Here is a 19,233-nt window from a genome sequence, read left to right as displayed (position 1 = left end):
CCTGAGGCTTAATGAAGGCTGTTGTGGGGCACACTGGCAAATTGGAGAAAGGTTGCGGCTATTGTCATTGTGTCTGGCTACTCCTGTAGTCTCCTGTCCAGGATGCCATAAGTTGGGGTTCAGTGATGATTACAGGATGAATTCAGTGGGTATTATTTCTCTCTCTAAAGTAAGTATTTCATACTTAAGTGATATTGATGACCACTCACAACTAAGGGGCAAAATCCTGTTTCTCCTATCAGTCTAATAGGTAAGCCTGTTTTTAGTGTGAGGGGTGGAAAAATGTTTTTACATATACACAGTTTTATTTTGCTGCAACATTTCAAAACACCAACCAGGCAAACTATGATCCTTCAACTTCAGTTACAATACAATCACATATAAACCACATGAATAATTTAAAACTTTGGGGAGTTGGTTGGGGGAGGATTAAGAGAAATATACACATACTATTGTTCCTCTTCCTTTAATTTTTCTTCCAGATTTAGAGACTGATGGCTTCTGGTCAGTCAAAACTGGTGCAGAATCAAGAAGTATCCTAAAATAAGAAGAAAAAATTGACTTCATATAAAACAATAATAAAAACATGAATTTGTTCAGCATGCATCATTGCTAAATTAATAATGTAAAAGTATTTACCAAAAGATCCAATAAAATACAGAAAGACTGAAAATCAGTGTAATGTGAAAGTGATACTACTATACGGAGAAAAAACAGTGAGCAATGGATAGCTTCCCTATGAAATGTCAACCACTGACACAGTAATTTTCACCCAGTTAACAAGATTAACTATCTACAGTAAATAATACTGACTTTTTGGAGAATACAGTCATTTTCATTACCTGCTAGCCACATGTGCTCTGAAAAATGCCAGGATCCCCACATCCATAAAGATATTAAGAGCTTGTCTACACAAACATTTAGTTCACAGAAAACTAGGTTGTAAATATATCCCATGCTATGCCTGTAACACACTCAGGGTCCACTTGACTCTGACAATGCGCACTAGCAAATTGCTACTCGCTCACTACACTCAAAGTATGCTATAGGAAAGAGCATTAGAACTTTGTATAATGTTTCTATTATATTTAATTTGAAGCTATTTTACAAACTGATGATTCTTTGGTTTCTCCAGAAAGATAGGTTTTTTTTAGAAAATAGGCAGAAGCATACACATATCCGAGTCTTGACCAAATTCCAATTGATCACAAGATTTAAATCAAATTTATCTTATAGCTTAAATTGGAAAGGTAATGCTTCATTTTTCCTCTGAAGCTACTCTATAAAATTGCTATGCACTGTTAAACAAGTACTACATTTTATCCTGGAGTTTCATACCGAAGCAATGGATGAAGTTATCTGTTTCTGTTGTTCGTATTTCAATTTAAGTATCTAACACATTTGGGATCCTTCAATGATGTATGGCACAATGTAAAGTTCTTACATTAGCTTCGATCTTAAGAGATTAGACTTATAGGTTGAAGTGGAAATTCCAGTGGAGACTGTTAAAAGCAGCTAAGTTACTTAATGTTATGAATCTTACTTTCACCACTAGGTGTCCCTCAGAGTCAGTAAAGAAAACCCTTTATTAATGGAAAGAACTTTTCCACAAAATTAACAGAGTAACAAAAAAGGTTAAGTCTGCTACTTACGGCTCAGGCTCTATACTGACAACTGGCACATCTCTTCTCAGCAAAAATCTATTTTCAGGCACTGGGGGAATTTCTTCAGGTCGAACTACAGGTTTGTCCCTTTTTGTGCTCAAGTCAACTGACTTTTTCTCATTTACATCACTTTTGTCAGAATGGCTGCTGGAAGGGAGCAATTTACAAAGCAAAACTATTACCTAAATCTAGGCTGAAAGAGGTACAGCTTATCAAAACTGATTTTAAAAAATAAGCCTAAGTGATATATCCCAGTCACTTTAATGTTAGGTAGACTTATATTACACTGTTAGCTCATTTACTTTGATGCTAACATCTACAAGGTCAAGCCCTCATAGAACTATAGAAGAAAGGGCTCTTTATATTTAAGACAAAAATTATATTTCCTGCTAATATAATCAATTACTTCTTGATACTGTAATAAGTTACCTTAATAGTCTAAAATACAGGAAATCATAATTGAAAATAAATATCACATTTTAAAATCAAGCATCTTTAATACAGTACATTTTCCTTTACTTTAAAAGTTATCCCAGATAATCAAATTAAAGCTTATCTTCAAGCATTAGTTCCTCCTTTCTAATGTATGTAAACATACTATGTTCCAAGCTGCTTTTCATTGTGAAGAGATGCAGTTTATTAGATACATTAATAACTTTTCTCAATATAATTATTAGGAAAAAAGTATTTAATTAAATCTTCAGTAAACTTGTCTTTAATTTTTAAGGATCAACCAAACTTCCAGAATTAAATACACCTTCATAATGTGTCCATAAAGCACCTATGTGATTAACATAATTTCACACATGATTTCTTTGGATTTAACAACAGAGTAGTCACCCTCTTTGGTTTGATATCCGTTTGCACCTTGGCTCCTCTTTCTTCTTCTCTTCCCTTCTTCGCTTTCTCGACTGTTTGGTTTTAGTTCTTCTCTTGCGCTTTCTTCTTTTGCTTCTCTCATTTTCAATTTCACTTTCAGATGAGGATTCTGATGAGGTTGATGAACTAGAGGAGGAATCTGATGCTTCGGAGTGAGCAGACACTTTCCTCTTTTTCTCTAAAACTTAAGACAATTATGAAAACCTTAATCTCCAATAGAGCAGAGTGTAAACTATAAACAAACATCAGCTCCTTTATTTCCCAATTCGCCAGAATTCAAAAGGAACAGGACACTTTAATGTGCATTTACATGAAGCAGGTGTTCAGACCATACATATTAAGTGAATAAAGTATCAATGAAGAAGCTGAAGTATAATAATGTTTTGAATTACAGCAACAATGGGCATGGTAAAATTCTTCATTTTCTACTGAGTGCACAATATAGCTCTACAATGTATAACTCTCTTCAGTGGGCCCTGCTCTGCAGAAGGGGCAGAGTCTTGGGTGGAAGGGGTACAGCTGGGGCTAGGGATAGGCAGCCCTGTAGTGTGGCTGGGAGAGCGCTACACCTCCCACAGGCAACCCTCAGCACTGCCCAGAGTGTACCACATGGCACTCGGACAGTGATTTAAAGGGTCGGGACTCTGGCTGCCACCACTGCGGTAGCAGCAACAGCAACGACCAGGAGCTTTAGGCCCTTTTGTATTGCGTGGCCCAGGGCAATTGCCTCCTCTGCCCTTCCCCCCAGGCCAAGAGGCCTGGCTTTCTGCCCTAAAAAACAGAGTGTACCACTTTATAACTAACATTTCAACTATACATAATACAGGAGAAATTTTTATATTACAATAAAAAAATTATAGTGCATGAACCAAATGAACAACTTGCATATCAGTTAAGTGTTTTATAAAGAAATGTTAATAAGTAAATGTGTGGATATGTGACCAAGAGAACTGTTTGACAAATTAAATTGTTTTTACTCTAAAATAAATTTTAGTTTGCAATAATGTGACAATGTCTTTGGCTCTTCCTAGGATAATCAGAAAAATAATAAAGACCATCCACAGTCATCTGATTTTCTTTGGTTGAAAACATCTTAAATGAACAATGCACAAGTTAAAAATTAAAACCAATATCAAGGCGCTCAGACTTAGTCTCAATGTCCATCTCCTTTCCTAGAAGCTACAGCACTTTGTTCTATCATTCATCTTCATACTTGTTTAGTATCTGTCCACCAACTAGGACCACAACAAGGGGGAAAACTTCACAAAAAGGAATATCACTTCAATATTCCACTCCCTCCACATACATCCTGCCCCATTGCACCAATACTGCAATCTATCCCACAGTCAACAAGAGCTCTTCTAATGCTTTGAAAATGAAGCTTAAAGAGAAAGTGTTTCTCCTTCTTTATCTCAGAATTGATGCTCCTCTCCTTCCCAACCAAGCCAGGAAGACCTAACGAATTTCTGCTAATTTTCATAAGATGACAAAAAGAAGAAGAAATTACTCACCTTGTGCAGTAATGATGGTTCTTTGAGATGTGTGTCCCTGTGGGTGCTCCACTGAGGTGACGGTGCATCTTTGAGCTGGTGATCGGAGATTTTTACCCTAGCAATCTCCATCTCGTGTTATTGTGTCGGTTAGCTGCACATGTGGCGCAAGTCCCTCCATTCCTTTTCTACCAAGGAATTCCTAAACAGACTCCAAAGTAAAGGGGAGGAAGGGATGGTAGTGAAGCACCCACAGGGACACACATCTCAAAGAACCACTGTTACTGCATAAGGTGAGTAACTTCTTCTTTGAGTGGTGTCTCTGTGGGTGCTCCACTACAGTTACTATAAAGCAGAATCCCCTTTAAGCGGTGGTGGGCTTTGGAGTTGTGTATGAGAGGAGAGAGATAGTTGAACTGTTGTAATGTGTAATGCTGCACAAAAAATACAATGGGATGACCAGGTAGCCATCCTGCAGATGTCAATAAGGAGTACATTGTGAAGAAATGCAGTAGATGTTGCCATTGCCCGGGCTGAATGAGCCATGATCCCCAGAGAGGAGGGGGGCACTTGTTGCAAAGCTTGTAACAGGTGTGGATACAAGATGATATCCATTTAGATATTCACCACTGCTTGAAGTATGTCCAGGGTGCACAGGATCATGTCCCTGATGGAGTTATGAGGCTTTGGGTAAAAAGTGGGTAACTAGATAGGTTTGTTAATATCAAAAGAGGAGACTACCTTAGGTAGAAATTTTGAATATAGACACACGTTAATCTTATCTTTGGAGAGGACTGTGTATGGCAGGTGTGCCATCAAGGCTGCAATCTCTCCTATCTGCCTGGCCAAGGCAATTGTAACTAAAAATGCCACCTTCATAGCCATATGGTGAAAGGAGCAGGTCGCTAAAGACTTGAAGGAAGGGTTTGTCAGAGTACTGAGGACAAGTGGCAGGTCCCATGGTGGTACTGGTGGGCATATATTAGGGCACATCTTGCACAGATTAGAAAGGAAGCCATTAGTAGTATGGGAATATGATGACCCCTTGGCGTCTCAATAAGGTGTTGACCACTGCCAGTGTCATGGAGAACATAGAGGGTGTGGTTGAAAGGCTGAAGTGCGGTATATGGTACAGCAATCTTCCCCCACTGTGAATGTGAGAAATCTTCTGTGGGAAGGGTTGATGGATATGTGGAAATAGGTGTCTTGAAGGTCGAGGGCTGAGAACCAGTTCCCCTTGTCCAACACTGGAATGATAGTCCCCAATGTCACCATCTTGAATTTTTGATTGTGGATGAATGTGTTTAGTTTTCTGAGATCAAGGATAGATCTCCAGCTCCCTGTATTCTTTTGTGTAAGGAAAATAGCTTGAATAGAACCCTCTCCCATGAAATTGTGGAGGAATTGGTTCTATGGCACCTTAGCTGAGAAGGTTTTGTACCTCATGAGATGGGTCTCTGAAGAGGGATGGGGAAGAGGGAGAGGGAGGGGGCATACACAGGAAGGGAATGGTATAGCCTGATCTCATGGTAATAAGGGCCTCCTGATGGTAAAAAGGCCGTAGATGGTGACCAAAAAGATGGCTGGACTACATTGGTTCTGGGGGGGGGGGGGGGGGTGTCACACAAACCACACCTTCAAAACTTTAGTTTTGACACTGATGATTGTGGCATTGTGAATGGAGCATGCTGACCCCTTCTTCTGCCAAAATGTTTGGATCTTTGATCGAAGAGTCTATGTTCCTGTCTCTGGAAAGGAGTGTCTCATGGCCTCTGATATGGTGTATAATGTCTCCTTTTGTTCAGTGGGGAATACATCCCCAATGTGCTGTGGGTTGTGCGTGAGTCCTTCACCAAGTAGAGAACCTCGTCTGTTTTAGCTGCAAACAGATGGGTTCTATCAAATGGAAGGTCCCCTACTCTGGTCTGCAGCTCCTTCGGGATTCCCAAAGATTGTAGCCAGGAGGTACGACCCATTGTTATTGCTGTGGCCATCTCCCTGGCAGCTGTGTCAGCCATATCCATTGAAGCCTGAAGGGCAGTTTGGGCAATAGACTGGACCTCTTCAACAATGGATTGGAGGTCTGGTCTGCTTTGCTCCGGAAGGTCATCCATAAGCTCCTGTAGCCTTGAATAGTTCACATGATCATAGTTCGCAAGAAGGGCTGTGTAGTTAGAGATTCGGAACTGCAGGGTTGTTGAGGAATAGACTTTCAGCCTGAAGAGGTCTAGCCTCTTGTGCTCCTTGTCTTGGGGAGTGGACTGAATTGTGGTAGCCTTGAATGGTGATGGACTGCATCCACAACCAATTAATTGTGCTAGGGATGGGAAAAGAGGAAATCCACACCTTCGGCAGGCACAAAATACTTCCTGTCTGCCCTTCTATTTGTAGGGGGAATGGAAGCAGGTGTTTGCCATATGGTTTCCGAGGGCTCCATTGTGGCCTCATCAATACGCAGGGTGATTTTTGCAGAAGAGGCCAGTTGCAATACTTGTAACAGCTTGTGCTGTTTTTCTTGCACTTCCTGCAACATGTTGTTGCTGGCCGGTCTTTTGCTTGGCTGAACACCAAGATGGTGCTGAATAAGTGGGAGAGGAATGCTGGGATGAAAATCTGCTCCTGTGTTCGGTGCCAAAGTCTGTGCAAGGGGAGGACGGCATGGGCAAAAAGGAAATATCCTCTTTCCGGTGCTGGTGTGGATTATCCTCCCTAAGCATTGGGGAATGCGGTGGCAATTCACCCATGTGTTCCAGTTGTGGCGCTGCCAGCACCTGTGCTGCTCGATACCAAGACTCAGACCTCTTATGGGTCTTGCTTGATGTAGTCTCCAGTGCCAAAGATTGTTTAGGTGCTGGAATATCTTGTTAAGAAATGGCCTGTATCAGTGCCGTCGTCTCTGACGGTGCAGGAAGCATGTCTGACTTGGTCTTCGGTGCTGGATGGGAGACTGGGCCAGACAATGTGGCGTATTTCGTCTTTTGTTTCGGCTTCAACTCCACTCATTTAGTTGGTGCCGTCTTGCGCTTTTCAGGAGAGCTGGAGGTAGATGGTACCGGCGAATGGGCAGAGTGAGATGTTGTCAGAACCGCAGGTTGGCGACCGTGCCACTGATGCCTTGGACTTATGGGAGTTTCGGGACAGAGATGAATGGACTCTCTTCCTTGGAGTTGAAGGTTCCAATGCCAGTTTCTTAGGCTCTGATGGTTGGAGGGAATTATCCCACAGTATGTTCTTGATTTTCATCTCCTTGTCTCATCTTGTTCTCACCATCATGGTCTGACAACGTTGGCATTTCTATGCAACATGGCCTTCACCCAGACATCTTATACAGGAAGCATGCACATCAGAAACAGGCATGGGACCCTACACGAATCACATTTCTTGAATTCAAGGGAGCCCAGCATTTCAAACAAATGGGAGAGGGGCGGAGAGGGAAAAAACCCTTTTCTTTTTGGGCAAACAGGTTAAGCTAAGAAAAAAATAACTAAGGGTGACTAAAAGAATAAAGTGCTGTTTTTTTTTTTAAATCTCTTAGAGAAGAGGTCACACTGCTGAGGAGCTCTGTCTTCTGCCAAGGATGGTAGAAAAGGAACAGAGGGACTTGTGCCACGTGTGCAGCTAACAGATACAACAGCACGAGACAGCGACTGTGCATGAGTGGTGTGGGAAGGCACTGCTAGGGTAAAAATATCTGATCTCCAGTGCTAGGATGCACCAACACCTGAGTAGAGCACCCACAAGGATACCACTCAAAGAAGAAGCCACTGAACCAGTAGTCAGATAAGAAAGACTCCCCCTCCAATTCAAAGATCCCTCCATGTCTCTTCCTGGGACCAGTAGCATGTGAAATATTTTAATATACTGTCTGCCCATCTGTTGTTTCTCATTCCATAACTCTTCACAATTTTGCACTTTTTTTTAAATGAAATCTTACATTTCACTCAACAAAAGTTACAGGGACCCAGTTTAAACACACACAGCCAGTTTTTTTTTTCCCAAGTTGACAAATTTATTATTGTAGTTTATTGCCAGTAATTTCAGAAACCTTACGACAATGGCTTTTAGTTCATTTTGCATGCAAAACCAATGTACTTTGCACAGGTTTTGCAGAGCATTGAGGGAACGCTGCATACCATATATTGGTGTACTCTCACTAAAATGGCAAGAGGTTTTGATTAAATTCAACGAAGTTGTGGAGAATTGGTTGAGGAGGAGGAAGGGGATGGATGGAAGGAAAAATATTTAGAAACGATAGGCCTACCCACACCTTTTAACCATTTTGAGAAAAGTCAAATCTTATAGAATCATAGAACACTAGAACTGGAAGGGACCTTGAGAGGTCATCAAGTCCAGTCCCCTGCCTCACTGCAGGATGAAGTATCATCTAAATCAGGGTGGGCAATAATTTTTCACCAGGAGCCACTTCACAGAAATTTTTGAAGTGGCCCCAGGCTGCTTTGGAAGGGGCAAGGACAGGACACTTCTGTGCTTTCCCACCTAAAGATACTGATTGATCCGGGGGTGGGAGAGCGTATGAAATCTTTGCCCCTACTCTTCCCCCCCCAAGAGAGGGCTTGGGGTGAGGGTAGCATGCAAAGTCTCCTCCCGCCCTGCCCAAGCGCTGCACACTCCTTGAACTGGTTGCGTTGAGTCCTCCTTCTAGTGGGATGTTGCTTGGGCCTGTTGTCATATGGCCTCTGCTGTGGCCTGTGATAGTTCAAGTCTCTTGGTCTTCAGTATGGGGTGTATCTGTGTTTTTTATTAGGTGGGTTGTACGTGCCTAAAGTATGCAGTGTGGTGCAGGAATCTTCCGTTGAGCATAACACCTCATCTGTTTTTGTAGCGAACTGGTTCCTATCAAAGAGGAGATCCTCTACTTTTCTCTAATTCTTTTGGAACTCCCGATGATTGTAACCATAATTCTGTGCACATTACTATTGCTATAGTGGTGGTCCTAGCTTCTGTATCTGCCACATCCATTGCAGCCTGGAGAGCTGTTTTTGCTATGGATTGGCCCTCTTTGACGATGGATTAGAGATGAAGTCTCCTGTTTTCATGAAGGTCCTGTAAGAGATCTTGTAATCTGGAGTAATTAGCATGATCATAGTTAGCCAGCAGGGCAGTGTAATGTGATATTCTGATCTGGAGGGTGGCAAAGGAGTATACTTTCTGGCTGAAGAGATCCAGTCATCTGTGTTCCTTCTCTTGAGGCGTAGACTTTTATTGAGAGTGTTTTGATTCTTGATGAGCCCAATGAATTTGGGTAGGGATGTGAGAAGAAAAAATCCATCCCTTTTGCCAGGACAAAGTATTTTGTATTTGCTCTCCAGTTGGTGGGTAGGAAAGAGGCTGGCATCTGCCAGAGTACATCTGATGGCTCCATGATAGCCTCATTGATGGGTAATGCTATCCTTGAGGATGCAGCCAGTTGGAGTATTTTGAGTAAATTGTATTATTTGTCTTGCATTTCTTGGAGTGTAATGTCCTGAAACTGAGCCACTCATTTGAATAATTCTTGGAATTGTTTCAAGTCGTCTGCTGTTGAAGAGGATGATGCTTGGAAAACTGCTTTGTCTAGAGCAGCAGAAGACTGTGGGGCATGTAAAGAGCTCTCTGAATTGGATTCACGTAAGTTCTCATCATGTGCTGGATCTGCCTGGGTTATTACCAAAGGAGGGGGGCAAGAAGGTGACGAACGTGCATTGGTAGCCGGACACCGTGTAGCTATATGCGCTGGTGTAGAGGCAGTGTATCTCGTGGGCGGTAGCGATGGGAGAAGAGGGGGCGATATTGGTGCCATGACTCCCAGAGAGGCCACTGAGTTGAAGCTGTTGTGGTGGATATGGCCATGGGTGGTGAAACCACAGAAGTTGTGGAGGTTGTTAAAGGGATGGTGCTGAGTGGAGTGTCATGAACCCACTGATTCTGATGGGGATGAGTGGTGTAACAAAAATCTACTCCCCAGTCCGCTGCCATGTTCAGTTTGCGGTGACAATGGTGTGGGAGAGTAAGAAAACATTTCTACAGTTTGTCTATATGGGTTAGAGAGAGGTAATGTTGGAGAGTGTGGTGAAGCTACTTCCTGCACCGGTGGAGATGGTACACCCGAGTGCGGGGCTTTTTGTAAGTGGTGTGTCTTGTTAGCCGCTTTCCTGTGCTCCGGTGCCAGAGTGTGCTTTAATTCTGGCTGCTAGGAACTGGCTTGTTCAATCGGTGCCAGGCTGCTGCCTGGCATCCACAGGCACCAGCATGTCCGGTTTTGTCAGTGCCGGTTGGTTAGCCATATCGGCGGGTGCCGAGTGGGTGCTGTTTCGGATCTGACTCAGCTCTCTTAACTGAGGTCAGTTTTCGCTTCTCCGTCGTACTGGAAGTAGATGGCACCGGGGAATGAGCGGCCCAGGACGTAGTGGGCAGTGATTGTGCTGGGGAAGCCCGCAGCACTCAAGAGGCTCTGTGGGGCAATGAACTAGCCCTCTCATGGGGCGCTGAGTGTGCCCATGCCTCTGGGGACTTATCTCCTGGTGGGTGGAGGGATTTCTTCCAGAGGAGATTCTTCAGCCTCATTTTGTGGTCTTACCTCGCTCTCGCCATCATGTTTTGAAAATTCAGGCACTTTTGTGCAACGTGGCTTTCACCTAGGCATTTAATACAGGATGCGTGTCCATCAGAACTGGCAATGAGTCCCAACATGAATCACATTTCTTGAAACCAGGAGAGCCTGGCATGTTGAACGAACGTGAGGATTCAGAACTTGGAGAGAAACGGAGTAGAGGAAAAAAAACCCAGGGAAGCGTTTCCCCTCTGCCCCCAAATAAAGAACTGGGTAAAATGAACTATAAACTAACTAACACTAATAACTCGCAAACTAACTATACTATTTTTTTATTTTCTGTCAGAAAGGAGAGCACTGCTGTGACTCTGTCTTTAGCAATGGATGGTAGAAAAGGAAGTGAGGATTGTGCTGCACACGCTCCTAATGGACAAAAACAGTGCAAGATGGCAACTGTGCATGCACGGCAAAGGAAGACACTGCTAGGCAAAATCTCTGATCAGCAGTGCAAGGACACACCAAGACCCGAGTGGAGCACCTACAGGGACACCACTCAAAGGAGAACTGATTGTTCCTGCCTAAGCGGAGTATTTTGCATTTGTCCTTATTGAATTTCATCCTATTTACCTCAGACAATTTCTCTAGTTTGTCCAGATCATTTTGAATTTTGACCCTATCATACAAAGCACTTGCAACCCCTCCCAGCTTGGTATCATCTGCAAACTTAGTAAGTGTACTCTCTGTCAATATCTAAATCATTGATGAAGATATTAAACAGAACCAGTCCCAAAAACAGACCTCTGCAGAACCCCACTTGTTATGGCCTTCTAGCACGACTGTAAACCATTAAAAATACTCTCTGAGAATGGTTATCCAGCCAGCTGTGCACCCACCTTATAGTAGCCCCTTCGAGGTTATAATTCCCTAGTTTATTGATAAGAAAGTCATGCGATACCATATGAAATGTTTGGCCTATAAACAAATGTACAGAAATAGTTTGGATATTTTTTCTTAAACAAATGATGGGATACACAGTAAAGTTTGGTCCTCATACATTTTCCTCAGATAATTTCAGGGGAAAAAAACTGTTAACATTTCATGACTAGATTTATGTTGACAGCTTAGGTATCTTGAAAGATCTATAGTTTGCATAGTACCAATGACTACATTCGGAGCTCTAGCTCTTAAATGCAAGGAAATAAATTAGTGTTCAAGTTCAGTATGGCACTTTCCAAAAATAAATGTAAACAATGTTGACAGGAAATGGGCATGTCCTTTTTCAAGTGAGAGAATCTTCAGTTCAGAAAAAATTATCCAATTCTCAAACAGACATCTTTACACTCAATTTAAAATGCCAGAGTACCATTGTATTCTTTTCACACAACTGTCAACTTGTTTCAAGCAACATGTTTGCTTACCATTTTTTGCTGATTTTGTAACAAGCACTCCACAGTCAATAACTCGCACATCTGCATATGGCCTACTTGCTGTATCCGTTTTCAGATTTTCTATTTGTTCTATTACTTCAAAACCAGATATAACCAATCCGAAGACAACATGTACACTGCAGAAATACAAGATTCAGAAAATACAATTGTTCGGGTACAGCTAGGATTCTTCGTAGACTGAAAGTCATATTCTTACATGGAAGAATTCAGTTCCACCTGTATTATCAGGATGTTTATTTCCAACATTTAGGGCTAGTAAAACCCTCTTTCCAAAAACCCAACATCATGTTATCAAAAGTGCCAGGTTTCAGGCACTATTTTAAAAAAAGAGGGCATAGCATCTTCTGGAAGTCAACAGCAGCCACCTTTGCATATGCAATGTGCACTTTATTAGGACAAACAAAGCCAGCACCAGTGGGTGAGGTGGGCTAAGCAAGAAACTGGGGGGAAGCTGTGCCCTTCTTCACCACGGTACTCTGCTATCCTTGTGAACCCATCCCCTGCACCTCTTCAGTTAAATGCTAGAGCTGCTGCCGCCTCCTTTCCCCCCACCCTCGGCCAAGTCAGAGGATAGACGGTTCCATGCTGAGGTGATCATGGCACTCCCCTATCTCCTGCTGCTCCTTAGCTCCCCACTGTCCTTTGATGGCTCACGGCCCATAAAAGCTGTTTGGACAGAGGGTCATGGCTCCAAAGCTGGTAAAATGGCAAAAACTGCCATCTGACAATATTTATAGCTTGGCTCATACTGAGCATGTTCAGTAATATCCATTGAAGTCACTGCCCTCACCTGGAATGAAAATCTGCTGCCCTGTTCAGGGCAGGAAAAATATGCTGCCCTCTGTTCAGGAGGCAATTCAGAGGGGCAGATGGGAACAGTCTGTGCAGAGGTGTAAACTCACTGTGTGGAGTGGGAGTGTCAAACAGCTGGAGACAGGAGAAGGAAAGGGGTCAAGAGGCAAACATAGGGACAGGGTGTGAAATTAAATCCAGAGTTGTAGTACTGCCAGACTGTGGAGGAATACAAGGACAGATGGGGATAACAGATATCCCAATAAGGTGAGCCTTCTGTTCTGTTCGCCAAAATCAGGTGGGAGGCAGAGATGCTTTTTAAAAAAAATTATTTCCCCTTTCATAGGACTATATGCCTAAACTAGGGATGTAAGCAAGTAGTCGAATGGAGTACTCAACCACTCTCTTCTCCCACCCCCTTGCTGCCTCTGTATGAGAGGCAGCAAGGTGGGGAACAGGAGCTGGTGCTGGGGGGAGCTGGCTTAAAAGCTGGGTCCCCCCGGCACCATCTCTGCTGTGCCGCCTCCCCACCCACCACCTCGACCAGAGACGGCAGGAGGCGAAGGAGTAAGGGAGGCTGCTCTGAAGCAGCCTTTGTCCATGGCAGGCTGAGGCTCACCACGGGCAGTCCCAGTGTGGAGCTGTGCCACCATGCAGACAGGGGCTGCTTCTGTGAAGCCTAAAGTTTGTGAATGGATTTTCTGATCCATGGTATGAAAAAGGTTGGGAACCACTGCTTTAGGTAAACAAAGTGGCCTACTTTGAAAAACACTGGTCTTGACCATCACAAGGTCCCCTCGCAAAGCTTTCCACAGGGTGACTGTGCGTTGTGTGAAGAAATACATGCTTTTGTTTCTTTTTGACCTGCTACCTGTTAATTTCATTTGTGGATACCTAATTCCTGTGTTATGAGAAGTAACCACAACTTCCTTTCTTAACAATTTCCAACATTCTGTTAGCTTCTTTGACTGCTGCTGCACATTGAGTGGATGTTTTCAGGGAACTATCCATAATGACTCCAAGATCTCTTTCTTGAATGGTATCAGCTAATTTAGATGCCATCCTTTTATATATATAGTTGGGATTATGTTTTTAAATGTGCATTATTTTGCATTTAGTCAACATTACATTTCATCTCCCATTTTGTTGCCCAGTCACCTAGTTTTGTGAGATTCTTTTATAGCTGTTTACAACCTGCCTGGGACTATGGATATTACATAGCAATTAGTAAACTAATTGAGTAGTTGATGGAATTTCCATCAACTACTTGATTAGTTGATAAGGGGGTTCACTGCAGCTCTTCTTTTTCAATGTAGTAAGAGTCTTACTACATTTAAAAGGCTGGGACTCAGTTGTCCTGGCTTGCACCCAGTCCCAGACCGCTGTGACTTAGTCTTTGAAATGCAGTAAGAGCTGGAAGCTCAACACAGAGCTGCAGCATCTGGAACCCGGCATGAGCTGGGACTGCACAGTCTCAGATCACGCCGGGCCCCCCCTACACCTCTGCCTCCCCTGCCCGAAGACACCATTTGGGGGGTAGGGAGAAGCAGCAGCCGTGCACTCCCTTTACCAGCCAGGTGTGAGAGGCATGCACAGAATGTAAGCACTTTCCCCTCACTTTTTTAGCATCTGGGGAACGGGATGAAAAGCTAGCTGCATCCCAGAGCGCATGGCTGCTGTCCCCCACACTCTTCAAAAAAAGAGTCCTTGCCCTGCACCCCCCCCCAAGAGACAGTGGTGGGAGGAACTGGCTTTTAACCGGCTCCTGCTCCACCCATCACTGCCTCTGATATAGAGGCAGCAAGGGGGGGAAGCCACTAGTCAAGTAGTGACTCGACTACCCGATAAGCCTAGACTTATCGGGTTGTCGACTATTCAACTAGTCGCTTAGGGTATGTATACACTACCCTCCTATTTCGAAATAGGAGGGTAATGTAGGCATACCGCAATTGCAAATGAAGCCCGGGATCTGAATTTCCCGGGCTTCATTTGCATAAGCGGGGCGCCGCCATTTTTAAATCCCCACTGGTTCAAACCCTGTGCCGCGCGGCTACACGTAGCACGAACTAGGTAGTTCGAACTAGGCTTCCTAGTTCGAACTACCGTTACTCCTCGTGGAATGCCTAGCTTTGTCACTTCCTAGTTCGAACTACCTAGTTCGTGTCGCGTGTAGCCGTGCGGCACGGGGTTCGAACCAGCGGGGATTTAAAAATGGCGGCGCCCCGCTTATGCAAATGAAGCCCGGGAAATTCAAATCCCAGGCTTCATTTGCAATTGCGGTATGCCTACATTACCCTCCTATTTTGAAATAGAAGGGTAGTGTAGACATACCCTTACATCCCCACCTGGGACTTAACTATTTTGAGTAGTTTTGTACCATCTGCAAATTCTACCACCTCAGTGTTTACCCCTTTTTCCAGATCATTTATGAATACGTTGAATATTACTGGCCCCAGAACAGACCCCTGGGGGATACCACTATTTATCTCTCTACATTCTGAAAACAAACCATTTATACCTACCGATTATTTCCTATTTTTTAATCACTTACCAACCCATAAGATGATTTCCCCTTTTATCTCATGCTTAAGAGCCTTTGTCAAAGGCTTTCTGAAAATATAAGTGCTCTATATTCACAACAACAAAATCTGGATGTGAACATAAAGCTAAATTAAAAATACAGAATCTGATTACTTTTAACCTATGTAGGTTATTTTGTAAAGATGGTCAAATACTACAATGGTGGCAATCCTCTACCAAATTTTTCAAACAATCAATTATTTTTTGTTTCTAAGTTCTGTCCACTTTTAAACTGAAATGTAACATATGGATTCCTGAATCTTAAAATGTTATTAATGTACATCAGAAAAATAGAAGTCTTACCCATCAAGATGAGGAGCAGGTTTTGTTGTTCTATTTGACATACATCAACATGGATATGATGGTAAAAATCAGAAATTCGGATGAAGAGGCAAAAAGCAGAATGGCATAGTAAACAAAAAGGTGAAGGTAAAAGACAAAAAACAGTGGAAAAAATCCAGTTAAAAGTCTAAATAAAGATTAAAATCAAACTAAATAAAGAGAATTGTTGTACTCAATTTTTACACTAATATTCACATTTACAAGTCCCATTTTAAAAAAAATCTCATTAAATTCATACAATAATCATACATATGCAATAAACAACTTTTTCATGTATTAATATCTATATAAATATATACTCCAATGCATCTCATTGTAACATTTTTAAGAATAAAAAGCTATACTATTTGGCAATAAGAAAAAGTGGGTGAAGTACTACTGAAATTATAACAGTACAAGAATGTAACTATTACTTTTAAGTGAACTCTAGTAAGTAATGCATAAAACAAAAAAGAACAGGAAAACAAAGTTACTATACAGAAAAGCACATTTTTCTTACTTTCTCATTCTCCTTCTGCTTTGCTGGCTCCATGAATCAACTTCCAAAATAATACATCTATATATATATAAACTCAGTACAACAATACTATGTCTCACATATTAAATTTGCAGACATCCCTACAGCAGTAGAGTGCTTTGGTGGGTAGGGAATCAACTACACAGTAGCAGATATTAATATTATCCATAATTAATGCCTCACATAGGTACTACCATTCATTTAAGTTAGAAATAGCTGGGTATGTAGAAGCCAACAGAGAAACAGTCACTGACTGCATTATAGCCAGTACATCAGTACTACATCTACTTGCTATTACAGTCTGTCATGTTTCTTATTTCCCTTCAAGATCAGAATATTAATTTTAAAATGCGATAAAATTAAATTACTTTTACAAAATTATCATAAAGGATTGCTGGAATCACTCTTTAAATTCTCTCCCTGTAAAGAGAGGAAATTACTTCCAAGTTCAGAAACGCTATTATAACATAGTACTTGCATTGAAGTTCACGCTGTTCAAAGTAAGGCTACATTAAAAGATGCAAGAGGAACTGTGCTATTTAGACACAGAAATTCAACATAAGACATCACTTAAAAAGAGCAACAAAATACTTCCACCATCACAATTTTACTCATTAGAAAATCAACATGACTTTTACATGAATTTCCTCTCATATTACTCCTTGAACCCCCAGAAATCATGATTTTCCCTTTCTATTTCCCTTCCACCAATTCTTTTCAAATCATGGGGGCTTCAGGGTAGATGTTCCATCTGAGGTTTCGTTTAAAGCAGACTTGGCATCAAGAATTCAATACTTCACTATCATTGAAAAGTTACTTTTTAATCAATCACACATTTCAAAACTACATTGGCAGCCAGGATTCCATGCAATAAAATCAATGGGGGCATTGCAGCACTGTATCACATCTGCCAAAAGACGAAACTACCAAACATTCATGCCTCACCTTTATTTGTGTTCAAATAACAAACTTCCCTTTTCCCCGCACATTATATAGTGCAGGATGCCATTCTAGTGTAACATCAAAGCAAGAGCTGCTATATAAAAGATATTTAGTTTCTTTTAGGGTATTGCATGTCCCTTCTATTGTTTCATAAAATAAACCCATCTTACTTTCTCACTGAAATCTATTACTACAGACAAGCAATTTCTTATGGTCATTGTAGTTTGATAAACAGAAGTTAAATCATTAACAATCTGCATCCAAGTAAATATTTTATTTTAACCACGTTTAATTATATAACTATTTTCAAAGATTAAAAGAAGCGGTTACTTCAGTAAAACCAGCACTGAAGTTTTTAGAATTCAATAATATGCAACAGTTTAAAACAGAATGAATATTCTAGTGACTACTGAATGACAAGAAAGAAAATGTCTATACAGATTTGGTAAAGCACTAGGAATGGGCTTAGGTACTTTGTTGAAATGGGGCTTTAGAGTCTTGGATAAACAAAGAAATGGGCAGCCATTGTGGCAACACACATTTAGGTTTTCCTCCCTTATTTCACTGGCAATTTGACCCTGCCAAAATGCATAAAAAGTTTTCGTCGTTTGCTGTCTCGTGAGATGTAAACAGGAAAAAGCTAAGGGGGAGATTTTTAAACACATAATGGGAAGTTAGATGAACAACACACAGATCTTTAATGGAAGCTGGGTACCCAACTGCTCATTTTGCCATTGAAATCTCCTCATAAGACTACTTCAAATTAGATTTAATAAATTTCAGTTAATTTTTAACTGAAAAATGTGTGCTAATATTTCATATGAAGACCTGCTGAGAGGAAAGGCAAAGGGGGTAACTCACTTGGGGCCCAGCTATTCTAAGGTGACCGGAGCTCCTGGCTGCCATCGCTACTGTGGCATTGGCCAGAGCCCCATGGACTTTTAGAATCGCTGTTAGAGTGACACACTCCACACTCTGGCAGGCTTTGAGGTCTGGCCAGGGGAAAAGAGAAGAGTCTGCAGAAGAGAAGAGCGAGGAGGGATTCGATAGCAGCCTTCAACTTCTTGAAGGGGGGTTGCAAAGAGGATGGAGTGAGGCTGTTCTCAGTAGTGACGGATGGCAGAACAAGGAACAATGGTCTCAAGTTAGTGTGGGAGGTCTAGGTTGGATATTAGAAAAACTATTTCACTAGGAGGGTGGGGAAGCACTGGAATGGGTTACCTAGGGAGGTGGTGGGATCTCTGTCCCTAGAAGTTTTTAAGTCCCGGCTTGACAAAGCCCTGGCTAGGATAATTTAGTTAGGGTTGGTCCTGCCTTGGGACTCAATGACCTCCTGAGGACTCTTCCAGGCCTGGGATTCTATGAAAAGAGGGGGCCTGTCCCAGCCCTGCTCTTTTTTGCCTGATGCCCTGCCCCTTCTGGGAATGCGGAGCCTCCTCCAACCCCACATTGCTCAGGGGCCCGGCGATCTTGTCGGCTCCCTTTTCAAATGTCTCATTTCTTGCACTATCACTTTTCGAAAACAGCAAGTAAGATCTGTCCATCCTTACCTGTGAATAGAATTCAATCCCCAAGAAACATTTAATTTCATACAGAGAACTTTATTTTACTGACAATTTAATAAACTTCAAAAGCTGTCATAAGAGATAGTATTATCCAAATTAATATTTACAGAAAAAAGTGACCATAGAATCAGTGAAGATAACTAGTAAACTGATTATAAATATTGACATACAGAAGAATACTTCTGATAAAGTAAGTGTATTTTTAAAAGGACTTCAGTACTAGCACAGGATTCAATGCACATAACAACATGATCAGAAAAAGACAAGAAAGAAAGAGAAAAACAGGAAGAGAAGAAAAGAAAAAAGGACAGAGCCTTAGAGGAATGAGACATTACCTTTGGAGCGCACGATGTAACACTGTTTCTGTAAATTTTACACAAAAATGGCAAGAAATAAATTGTAATACATTTTCAAACAAAATGGAGTCTATGTTTTATTAAAATACAAGTTTAAAGTAATATATT

General features: G+C 41.8%; 1 protein-coding gene across 10 annotated transcripts in view; it reads right to left on the bottom strand.

Moving 5' to 3' along the window:
- The window catches only part of NKTR (natural killer cell triggering receptor), an 84,051-nt gene that overhangs the window by 20,174 nt on the left and 44,644 nt on the right, over window positions 1-19,233 (bottom strand). For 3 of the 10 annotated variants that reach the window (XM_075922887.1, XM_075922884.1, XM_075922888.1), the window contains 5 exons: window positions 15,707-15,736; window positions 12,002-12,147; window positions 2,505-2,727; window positions 1,653-1,811; window positions 451-538 (listed from right to left, as the gene is read on the bottom strand). In XM_075922887.1, coding sequence (XP_075779002.1) covers window positions 451-538; window positions 1,653-1,811; window positions 2,505-2,727; window positions 12,002-12,147; window positions 15,707-15,736 — 646 coding nt within the window. Of the gene's footprint in view, window positions 1-450; window positions 539-1,652; window positions 1,812-2,504; window positions 2,728-12,001; window positions 12,148-15,706; window positions 19,133-19,233 lie in introns of those variants that run through there. The other 7 variants (XM_006120599.4, XM_025183378.2, XM_025183380.2 and 4 more) reach the window with 6 other exon arrangements.

The sequence above is a fragment of the Pelodiscus sinensis genome, chromosome 2, assembly GCF_049634645.1.
Source record: "Pelodiscus sinensis isolate JC-2024 chromosome 2, ASM4963464v1, whole genome shotgun sequence".
NCBI lineage: Eukaryota > Metazoa > Chordata > Testudines > Trionychidae > Pelodiscus > Pelodiscus sinensis.
The sequence above is the reverse complement of the archived record's forward strand: the minus strand, read 5'-3'. Positions and strand labels throughout refer to the sequence as shown.